The sequence below is a fragment of the Saccopteryx bilineata genome, chromosome X (assembly GCF_036850765.1).
Source record: "Saccopteryx bilineata isolate mSacBil1 chromosome X, mSacBil1_pri_phased_curated, whole genome shotgun sequence".
Taxonomy (NCBI): Eukaryota; Metazoa; Chordata; class Mammalia; order Chiroptera; family Emballonuridae; genus Saccopteryx; species Saccopteryx bilineata.
Window position 1 is genome coordinate 42,783,416 of NC_089502.1, and position 12,052 is coordinate 42,795,467.

A 12,052-nucleotide genomic window follows, 5' to 3' on the forward strand; every position below is an offset into this window, starting at 1 on the left:
GCGGAAAGATCTTAGAACAACAATGGATGGACATAGTGAGCGCATACATAAAGATATAACAAGCATCAAAAAGGACATTGAAATAATAAAGAACAACTAGTCAGAAATGACAAATACTATATCAGAAATGAAGGGTACACTAGAAGCAAATAAAAGCAGGCTGGATGAAGCAGAGGATTTAATCAGCAATTTAGAAGAAAAGATAAACAAAAACACAGAAACAGAGCAGCAAAAAGAAAAAGAAACTGAAAAAATCTGAGGAAACTCCAAGAGAGCTCTGTGACAACCTAAAGAGAAAAAACATCCGCATCATAGGAGTTTCTGAAGAAGAAGAGAAAGAACAAAGGATACAGACCTTGTTTAATCAAATCATAGTTGAAAACTTCCCTAAATTGATGCAGGAAAAAAGTCACACAAGTTCAAGAAGCACAGAGACTTCTTCCATTAAAGAGAAACCCAAAGAAATCCACACCAAGACACATCATAATTAAAATACCAAAGCTAAGAGAAAATATTAAAAGCTGCTAGAGAAAAAAAAGGCTATCACCTACAAAGGAGCCCTCATAAGGATGGCATCCAACATCTCAACAGAAACACTTGAGGCCAGACAGGAATGGCAAGAAATATTCAAAGTAATGCAGAACAAGAGCCTACAACCAAGACTTCTTTATCCAGCAAGGCTATCGTTTAAAATTGAAGGAAAAATAAAAAGCTTCCCAGACAAAAGGAAACTCAAGGAATTCATTACAACCAAATGAATGCTACAAGAAATGTTAAGGGGCTTGTTGTAAACAGAACAAAGGGGGGAAAGAATATAGTATAACAGGAATATAGATTTAAAGAATAAAATGGCAATAAACAACTATATATCAATAATAACCTTAAATGTAAATGGATTAAATGATCTAATCAAAAGACATAGGGTAGCTGCATGGATAAGAAAAAAGATCTATACATATGCTGTCTAAAAGAGACACCTCAAAACAAAAGATACACATTGACTAAAGGTAAAAGAATGGAAAAACATATTTCATGCAAATGGAAATGAAAAAGAAGCTGGGGTAGCAATACTTATATCAGACAAAATGGACTTTAAAACAAAGGCTATAGTAAGAGATAAAGAAGGTCACTACATAATGATAAAAGGAGCAATCCAACAGGAAGATATAACCATTATAAATATCTATGCACCTAATATAGGAGCACCTACATATATAAAGCAGACTTTGACAGATAAAAAGGGCAAGATCAACAGCAATACTATAATAGTAGGGGATTTCATTACCCCACTAACATCACGAGATAGACCCTCAAGAAAGAAAATTAATGAAAAAACAGCAGACTTAAAGGACATACTAGATCAACTCGATTTAATAGATATCTTCAGAACTTTTTCCCTAAAGCAACAGAATATACAATCTTTTCAAATGTTCATGGTACATTCTCTAGGATAAACCACATGTTAGGGCACAAAAGCAGTCTGAACAAATTTAAGAAGACTGAAATCATATCAAGCATTTTCTCTGATCACAATGGCATGAAACTAGAAATCAACCACAACAGAAAAACTGAAAAATATACAAACACATGGAAACTAAATAGTATGTTATTAAATAACGAATGGGTTAACAATGAGATCAAAGAAGAAATAAAAAAATTCCTAGAAACCAATGATAATGAGCATACAACTAAAAATTTATGGGACAGAGCCAAAGCAATCCTGAGAGGGAAGTTCATAGCATTACAGGCATCCCTTAAAAAGTTAGAAAAAGCTCAAATAAACAACTTGACCCTGCTTCTAAAAGAAATAGAAAAAGAACAGCAAGTAAAGTCCAGAGGTAGTAGAAGGAAGGAAATAATAAACATCAGAGCAGAAGTAAATGACATAGAGGCTAAAGAAACAATACAGAGGATCAATGAAACCAAGAGCTAGGTCTCTGAAAGGGTAAACAAGATCAATGAATTTTTAACCAGACTAACCAAAAATAAAAAAGAGAGAGGACTCAAATAAATAAGATTAGAAATGAGAGTGGAGAAATAACAACTGACACAACAGAAATAAAAAGTTTTGTAAGAAAATACTTTGAAGAATTGTATGCCAAAAAACTAAACAACTCAGGTGAAATAGACAAATTCCTTGAAACATATAATCTTTCAAAAATCAATCTGGAAGAATCAGAAAACCTAAACAGAGCAATTACAAGAAATTAGATCAACACAGTTATCAAAAAACTCTAAAGAAATAAACGCCCTGGGCCAGATTGCTTCATTGGCGAGTTCTACCAAATATTCAAAGAAGAACTAACCCCTATCCTTCTCAAGCTATTTCAAAAAACTCTAGAGGAAGAAGACTTCCAAGTCCCATTTATGAGGCGAGCATAATTCTGATTCCAAACCAGGCAAAGACAACACAAAGAAAAAAAATTATATGCCAATATCCCTGATGAATTTAGATGCTCAAATCCTCAACAAAATGTTAGCAAACTGGACCAAGCAATACATGAAAAAAAAATCATATGTCATGATCAAGTGGGATTTACTCTGGGGAGGCAAGGATGATACAATATTTGTAAATCAATCAATGTAATTCATCGCATAAACAAAAGAAAGGAGAAAAACCACATGATAATTTCAATAGATGCAGAAAAAGCATTTGATGAAATCCAGCACCCATTTATGATCAAAACGCTCAGCACAGTGGGAATACAAGGAACATGCCTCAACATGATAAAGGCCATCAATGGCAAACCCACAGCCAACATCATAATTAATAGGCAAAAATTAAAAGCAATTACATAAGATCAGGAACAAGGCAGGGGTGCCCCCTTTCACCACTCGTATTCAACACAGTACTGGAAGTCCTAGCTACAGCAATCAAACAAGAAGAAGAAATAAAAGGCATCCAAATTGGAAAAGAAGAAGTAAAACTATCATTATTTGCAGATGATATGATACTGTATACAGAAAACCCTAAAGTCTCAGTCAAAAAACTACTGGACCTGATAAATGAATTCAGTAATGTGGCAGAGTATAAAATTAAAACACAGAAATCAGAGATATTTTTATACACCAACAATGAACTGTCAGAAATAAGAATTAAGAAAACAATCCCCTTCACAATTGTAACAACAACAAAAAATAAAGTACCTAGGAGTACATTTAACCAAGGAGGTTAAAGATTTGTACTCGAAAAATTATAAAACACTGATAAAAGAAATCAAGGAAGATACAAACAACTGGTAGCATATACTGTGCTCATGGTTAGGAAGAATAAACATCATTAAAATATCTATATTACCCAAAGCAATTTATAAATTCAATGCAATACCAATTAAAATATCAATGACATACTTCAAAGATATAGAACACATATTTCAAAAACTTATATGGAACCAAAATGAACACGAATAGCCTCAGCAATCTTGAAAAAGAAGAATAAAGTAGGAGGTATCACACTTCCTGATATCAAGTTATACTCCATGGCCATTGTACTCAAAACAGCTTGGTACTGTCCTAAGAACAGGTATATAGATCAATGGAACAGAACAGAGAACCCCGAAATAAACCCACACCTTTATGGACAATTGATATTTGAAAAAGGAGGTAAGGGCATACAATGGAGTAAAGAAAGTCTTTTTAACAAATGGTGTTGGGAAAATTGGACAGCTACCTGCAAAAAAATGAAACTAGACCACCAACTTACACCATTCACAAAAGTAAACTCAGAATGGATAAAAGACTTAAATGTAAGTCGTGAAACTATAAGCGTCTTAGAAGACAACATAGGCAGTAAGCTCACCGAAATCTCTTCCAGCAATATATTAGCTGATTTATCTCCACGGGCAAGTGAAATAAAATACAGGATAATAAAATATGACTATATCAAACTGAAAAGCTTTTGTACAGCTAAAGGCAAGATGAACAGAATAAAAAGAGAAACCACACAATGGGAGAACATATTCGACAATACGTCTGATAAGGGGTTAATAACCAAAATTTATAAAGAACTTGTAAATCTTAACACCAGGAAGACAATCCAATAAAAAAATGGGCAATATATATATCCTGATTTATTGATGTCACCCCATTAAAAAAATAAAATTATAAAAAAATAAAAATAAAAAAAAATGGGCAAAAAAAAATAAAAATGAATAGACACTTCTCCAAAGAGGAAATACAGATGGCCAATAGACAAATGAAAAAATGTTTAACATCATTAATCATTAAGAAATGCAAATTAAAACTACAATGAGATACCACCTCACACTGGTCAGAATGGCGCTCATGAACAAAACAACACAAAATAAGTGCTGGCGAGGATGTGGAGAAAAGGGAACCCTCCTGCATTGCTGGTGGGAATGCAGACTGGTGCATCCACTGTGGAAAACAGTATGGAGATTCCTCAAAAAATTAGAAATGGAACTGCCTTTTGACTCAGCCATCCCACTTTTACGAATATATCCCAAGAACACCATATCACTGATTCAAAAAAAGAAATGGGCCCTGGCCGGTTGGCTCCGTGGTAGAGCGTCGGCCTGGCGTGCAGGAGTCCCAGGTTTGATTCCCGGCCAGGGCACATAGGAGAGGTGCCCATCTGCTTCTCTACCCCTCCCCCTCTCCTTCCTCTGTCTCTCTCTTCCCCTCCCACAGCCAAGGCTCCATTGGAACAAAGTTGGCCCAGGCACTGAGGATGGCTCTATGGCAGGGGTCCCCAAACTTTTTACACAGGGGGCCAGTTCACTGTCCCTCAGACCATTGGAGGGCCGGACTATAAAAAAACTATGAACAAATACCTATGCACACTGCACATATCTTATTTCAAAGTAAAAAAACAAAACGGGAACAAATACAATATTTAAAATAAAGAACAAGTAAATTTAAATCAACAAACTGACCAGTATTTAAATGGGAACTATGCTCCTCTCACTGACCACCAATGAAAGAGGTGTCCCTTCCAGAAGTGCGGCAGGGGCCGGATAAATGGCCTCAGGGGGCTGCATGTGGCCCGCGGGCCGTAGTTTGGGGACCCCTGCTCTATGGCCTCTGCCTCAGGTGCTAGAATGGCTCTGGTTGCAACAGAGCAACACCCCTGATGGGCAGAGCATCACCCCCTGGTGGGCATGACGGGTGAATCCCAGTCGGGCGCATGTGGGAGTCTGTCTGACTGCCTCCCCATTACCAACTTCAGAAAAATACAAAAAAAAAAAAAATGCACCCCCATGTTTATGGCAGCATTGTTCACAATAGCAAAGATCTGGAAACAGCCCAAGTGTCTGTCAGTGGATGAGTGGATAAAAAAGCTGTGGTACATATATACAATGGGATACTATGGGGCCATGAAAAAGAAGGAAATGTTACCTTTTGCAACAACATGAATGAACCTGGAAACTATTATGTTAAGTGAAATAAGCCAGGCAGAGAAAGAAAAATATCATATGACCTCACTCATTTGAGGAATTCAAGGAACAATGTGAACTGAGGAACGGAATTAAACCTGAAGGGAAGGGGGGAGGGAGCTCTTGGAAAGGGGGCAAAGGAGATGTTGAGGAGAACACGGGGAAGGGGGGATGCATTCAGGGAGACACTAAAATCTATGTAACACAATAAATTAGATAAATAAAAGGGTTAATTAAAAAATAAATAAAATAGAATGTAGGTAGATCTCATCCAGTCACTTGAATACTCTAATACATAAAAAATGACCTAGCTGGAAGAATGAATTCTACCAGCAGACTGTCTTTTGTCTTGAACTGCAACATCAGCTCTTTCTTGTGTCTCCAGACTGTTTGCCTATTGTGCAAATATTGAACGTTGACAGTCACCATAATCCACATGAGCCAATTCCTTCAAAATAAATCTCTCTACATATTTATAAACATATTATTGATTTTATTTCTGTGGAGAATCCTGATTAATAGATACATGATAAACTTTTTTTTTTGTATTTTTCTGAAGCTGGAAACTGGGAGAGACAGTCAGACAGACTCCCGCATGCGCCCGACCGGGATCTACCCGGCACGCCCACCAGGGGGCGACACTCTGCCACCAGGGGGCGATGCTCTGCCCCTCTGGGGCATCGCTCTGCTGCGACCAGAGCCACTCTAGCGCCTGGGGCAGAGGCCAAGGAGCCATCCCCAGCACCCGGGCCATCTTTGCTCCAATGGAGCCTCACTGGGGGAGGGGAAGAGAAAGACAGAAAGGAAGGGGAGGGGGAGGGGTGGAGAAGCAGATGGGCGCTTCTCCTGTGTGCCCTGGCTGGGAATCAAACCTGGGACTTCTGCACACCAGGCCGACGTTCTACCACTGAGCCAAGCGGCCAGGGCCACATGATAAACTTTTTATTAAGGTCATTACCATAAATTTTGAAGTCAAATACATTTGGGTTTTGAAATACACCTTCGCCATATTATTCAGGATTTTGACATTGAGCTTCTGTTTCCTCATCTGCTAAAACAGGGAATCTGAACCTCTCAGGGCTATTGTGCAGATGAACAGAAATCACACATACAATACTTAGCACAAAGTGCATGCTAAATAACTGGTTATAATTGTCATTGATGTTATTACAATGAAATTTTTCTTCCTAAAGTTCTTACACAGGAACAATTTAGGTACTGCCACTTTCATCCTTCCTTTCTGTGACTCCTTGAAATGTGTTTTGATCACATAACATCTATCTTGAGTTGCATATTTTAAATTTTTTCTTGCAGTATGGAAATTAATACATATACGTAGTTACAACTTACCTGAGTCTCTATAATTTGTAACTTGGATCTTTTAAGCCTTCACAGAGCAATTTCTTTCTTTTCTTTTCTTTTCTTTCTTTCTTTCTTTCTTTCTTTCTTTCTTTCTTTCTTTCTTTCTTTCTTTCATTTTTTTTTCTTCAGTGAGAGGAAGGAGATAGTGAGACAGACATCTGCATGTGCTCTGACCGGGATCCACCTTGCAATACGTGTCTGGGGCTGATGCTTGAATCAACCGAGCTATCTTCAGCACTGAGGCTGACACTCAGACCAACTGAGCTATCCTCAGTGCCTGGAGCCAGTGCTGTGACCAACAAAGCTATTCACAGCACCTAGGGACAACGCTCAACAATTGAGCCTTTGGCTGCAAGTGGGGAAGAGAGGAATAAAGGGAGAGGGAGGGGAAGAAATGCAGATGGTCATTTCTCATGTGTTTCCTGACCAGGGATCAAATTCAAGACATCTGCACACCAGAGCAATGCTCTATTCACTGAGCCAACCAACCAGGGACCTTGGAACAATTTCAGAGCTGAAGCACCCAGTTTTATTTAATTAATTCCAAGTCAATGAGTGGTTGATGGGTGCTGAGAACAGCTACTAACACGACACAGAAGCAGGAGTAATAATAAATCTGTACAACCTTCAGAGAATAGAAGAATGACCTTGTTACCTCATTTATACTCTTCTGACACAAAGAGAAATGTAGAAAAATTATAAGAACACAGATAAGTTTTCCTTCTACCCATTACCTCAGTGTATGTTAAGATACAGGTTGGCTGTTTTAATCCTTCACATAGAAGCTTCATTCCTGAATCTTCCAGGGTATTTTTTATAAAGCTAAAATCTGTTAGATATTCGTTGGTGGGTTTCAAATACCAAAGAGAGGTGTCTGCTACAAGAAGCTGTGAGGTGGCAATAAATCAGTCTGAGTGGAGAAAAAGACATTCAGAGAAGAAAAAAAAATAGGATTCCCTTTAAAGGAAGCTATTTGCACCTTATTAATATAACGAATTATTTCAATTCATTCAATAATTAACTTATTGGGTGCTTACCACTTTTCTAGATGCTAAAAACACAGAAATAATTAAGCCCCAGATCCAGCTTTAAAGGACTTCACAGTTAATGGGGAAAAATCAGATCATCATGGGTTATTAAACAATGTGAAAAAATACTGCAAGTGGTAAAAACAGAATACCATGGAGACACAGAAACGTTCTGGAGGATCAAGAAATAGTTATAACAGGAAGAAATACTTGAGTGCTGCTGTAAAAAGAGATTAAAAATTGAACAGGAGCTAGGTGGATGAGAAGAATGGGAGTGGGGAGAGCAGGAGGGACTGAGAGACAATCAGCTCATGGAGTAGTCTCTGCAAAAGCCAAAAGGTAAGAAAGGATGCTTCATTTGTGAAATGCCAATTATCTGCTACAGTCTATTTAAAAAGACTGGAAGGATAAACTGTATATCAAACTATGAGCATTGGTTATCTTTCAGATGGGGGGAAGGGTGGGGTTATAGGGAGACATTTACTTTCTAGGTAAATAAAACTTATTTACAATCAACTACTATATACTTAAAAACTATAAGATGTTATTCAAAAATATATATATTTAAAATTTTGGAAAACATAATACATGGTTATTAATAAATAATTTTTAAAATAGAGAAAAATATAAAGTTTTTTTAAAATGTACTATATTTCTACCTCCCAGAAACAACCAATGTTAAGAATCTGGTGTATGTCCTTCCATTCTATTTCCAAGACACTTGTTCAAAGACACACACACACACACACACACACACAGATTTGTTTTTATTTTTTACAAAAATGGAGTTAGAGAAAATGTTACATCAACTTACATGCACTTTGGCATTCAGTCCTCATTGTAAGCCCATAGATAGAAAATGAAGCCTGGCCTGTGGTGGTGCAGTGGATAAAGCATCATCTGGAACGCTGGGGTCGCTGGTTCAAAAGCCCAGGCTTGCCTGGTTAAGGCACATATGGGAAGCAACTACTACGAGTTGATGCTTCCCATTACTCCCTCCTTCTCTCTCTCTCTCTCTCTCTCTCTCTCTCTCTCTCTCTTCTCACTAAAATCAATAAATAAAATCATTAAAAAAAAGTGAAACTGAAATGCCGTTATAGCACAAGGTCATATATTAAGCAGCAAAGTAGGACTCAACCTGGAGTCTGTCTGGTTTATCCTGTAGGCATCAGAAAGCCATTGGAAGTTTAAAGAGACATGGTCAGACCCTTCTAACAAGGTAGAGAGGAGACAGATCTGGTATCAAATGGCTGCAGACATCCAGGGAATAAATGGTGGGTGGTGCAGACGCTGGACTAGAATGGTGGGGCTGGGCGGGAGATAGGCAACTTCAAAATAGTGTCACAGGTATTAAAGGCCAAGATTTAGAAACATTTAGTTACTGCAGTGTTCAGGCCTGTTGTTTGGCCCCACCTCTTTACCCCATTGGATAGCTGATGTCATAGAGAGGTTAGGGGCTCTTACCACTCAAGAACATTTCTAGTCTAAAAGGCTCAAGACCCCTGGAGTAGGATAAACCATTGTGGCAATGAGAGGGGGTGACGTTTTTTAATACCTCATTAGAAGCACTTCACATTCTTGAAACTAAGTCTCTTCTGACCACTCCTGTTTCTTTCACCTTCAAGAACTTTCAACCGTGTAATGGGGTCCCTTTATTTTCTGGGTGGGGGGAGGACCTTCCTGCCACACTCACTACCACCCCTGCTGAATCTGGAAGTTGGAACAGTCCTGGATAATAAAAGTTCCCACTTGGCCTCTAGAATTCCTTTCCCCTGAGCCACTGGGGAGAGAAGTAGGTCTCTCTCTGGGTGTGGCCAGGAGGTGTGGTCAACATACACCTGCTCTGGCCCACATCGGGAGCGGTGAAGCCTGGCAGAAGGTATCCTGGGAATGGGGAGAGGTTGTGAGGGGGGTGAGAAGGGCAAGCCAGTGGGAAGAGCTGTGGGGAGGGGGCACTAAGGGAAGTGGGCCTAACGGGAAGCAGGTGCTAATGGGAAGTGGGGCCTAATGGGAAATGGGCCTAAAGGGAAGTGGGGCCTATTGGGAAGCGGGCCTAATGGGAAGCAGGTGCTAACGGGAAGCGGGTGCTTACGGGAAACGGGCCTAATGGGAAGTGGGCCTAAAGGGAAGTGGGGCCTATTGGGAAGCGGGCCTAATGGGAAGCAGGGCCTATTGGGAAGCGGGCCTAATGGGAAGCGGGTGCTTACGGGGAAACAGGCCTAATGGGAAGTGGGGCCTAATGGGAAACGGGGCCTAACGGGAAGCAGGTGCTATGGGAAAAGGGGCCTAACAGGAAATGGGGCCTAATGGGATGTGGGGCCTAACAGGAAGCGAGGCTAATGGGAAACATTTCAAACGGGAAGTGGGGCTAAAAGAAAGGGACAACTGGTTGATTCATTCCTGCAGAACAGCCAGGCCCCTAAGGCCCTCTGCCATCATGGCCTTGAGACCTGAGGACCCCTCTACTGGGTTCCGGCATGGCAGTGTGCTGGCTTTCATCAATGAGAAAATGGCCAGACACGTAAAAGGCCCCGAGTTCTACCTGGAGAATATATCCCTGTCCTGGACGGAGGTGGAAGACAAACTAAAAGGCATCATAGAGGACACTGCAATGACCAGCGAGGCCAAAGAGGCTTGTACCTGGGCTAGCTTGGCCCTGGGTGTGTGCTTTGCCTGTAAGCAGGGCCAGTTACATGCTTTCAGGGTGCAGAGGTTACACGACTACACCAGACTGCATAAATCGGCCTCGCAGGCCTTGGCCACCGGCATGAGGGAGCTCACCGAACGCTATGAGAAAGAGCGCAGGGAGGCAGATTCTCAGCTGCGGATGACCCAGGCCGAGTTGAGTATGGCTCAGAAAGAGAAGGAACTGCTGAAGTGGAAGCTTTTCCAGGCTGTAAGTTTACCCCACTTGGTGCCTCCCTGCCCAGTATTTCCTTTCTGCCCAACCCCCATCCCCAGAGCATGTCTTAACCTTGTCCAACTTCTCTACTTCTCTACAGGAAATGAAGACAGCCTGGGAATGGCAGGAGACTCCAGAGGAGCCAAGCCTGGCTACTTGCAGTGTGTTCGGGACTAACGGAGCAGATGAGGAGAAAGATAAGGCATGGCCTGCAGTTACTACTACCGCTGCTGGTGCTGCAGAAGGAAAAGGAAGACACAAGGATGATCAGGGGATGGAGAAGGTGGAGGGAGTGAAGAGCGTTGAGGGGGCAAAGGCTGTAGAAGAACTTGGTGGAGACCTCCCACAGCTTTATGGAGCTGTGGGGCAGAAAACACACATCTCTGAAAGGCAGAGGCAGGGAAATACCAGCTCAGTGGAAACAACCACACTTTACTTTTCTGACACTACTCAGCCTAGGTCCACAGTCCCAGCAACAACCCTTCCGGTCCAGCTCCCTGCCTCATATGCATACCCATTTTCATATCCCTTCTTCCCTTTCCCAGAAGCACTCACCCCGTTCCCATCATCAGAGGCAGGAGCTCCAACTCAGACATCTCTTTACTGGGGGCCTTCTGCTACTGGGGCCCAGGGAACATACCAAGAACCAGAAAGAAACAAGAAAGCCTTCCAGTCCAAAGAACAGTCAAGACTTTCAGTATTTAACAGGCCTGGGACTTGGAAGTGCCCCTGGTGTAATGGCATGAATATTTCATGGAGGGAAATTTGCCGCCACTGTGGCAAGGGCATCTGGTTACAGAACCCTTAACTTAATAAACGTAACAATACAGCATCAATATATCCTTAAGGGTAATTAATTTCCAGAGAGGGAGAGGTCGGGGGGGGGGGGGGGGGGGAGAAGCTAGGTGGAGTGGGGGGAAGGGGATTCGTGGGAGCATGGGGCTAGGGGGAGTTGGAGGGAGGTGGGGTGGAAAATATGGAGAGACATATTTTGATGGTCTCAAATTTTGTGTTCTAGAGCATAAGTATTCGACAGCCCAGAAGTGTTGCTTGTTTGTATGTATCTCTCCCCAACCCTAGTATCAGGTGGAGCTGAGCACCCACTCTCTCCCGCCCACCTAGGCTGTATGATTGCAGCAGGAGTAGACATTTGACTCACCCTGAGCCAAATAGATTCTCTTACTAGAAAATCAGAACAGATTCCACAGTCAGGAAGGTGTGTTGCGATGTAGCGGTGGGTCAGTTGGAGTTGGAGCCAAGGTCAGAGCCATGGACACAACTGCCACAGCTGAGGCCTGGTCCTGGGTATGGACAAGGGAAGCCATGTGCTTTACAAAGGCCAAGTGCCTTTTAGAGCAGTGGTC

At 41.3% G+C, this 12,052-nt stretch overlaps 1 protein-coding gene across 1 annotated transcript; it reads left to right on the forward strand.

Annotated features, from left to right (window-relative positions):
- Positions 1–10,223: 10,223 nt before the first annotated feature.
- On the forward strand, positions 10,224–11,496 carry TEX13B (testis expressed 13B). Its single transcript, XM_066250450.1, has 2 exons — positions 10,224–10,682; positions 10,789–11,496. The coding sequence occupies exons 1-2, from the start codon at positions 10,224–10,226 to the stop codon at positions 11,494–11,496; spliced, it is 1,167 nt and encodes a 388-aa protein (XP_066106547.1).
- Positions 11,497–12,052: the final 556 nt, after the last annotated feature.

Excerpts from the sequence above, each read along its gene's own strand:
- TEX13B (XM_066250450.1), top strand. The coding sequence starts at position 10,224 with ATGGCCTTGAGACCTGAGGACCCCTCTACTGGGTTCCGGCATGGCAGT. Across the intron at positions 10,683-10,788 it reads AGTGGAAGCTTTTCCAGGCT|GAAATGAAGACAGCCTGGGA; the intron begins GTAAGTTTACCC and ends ACTTCTCTACAG.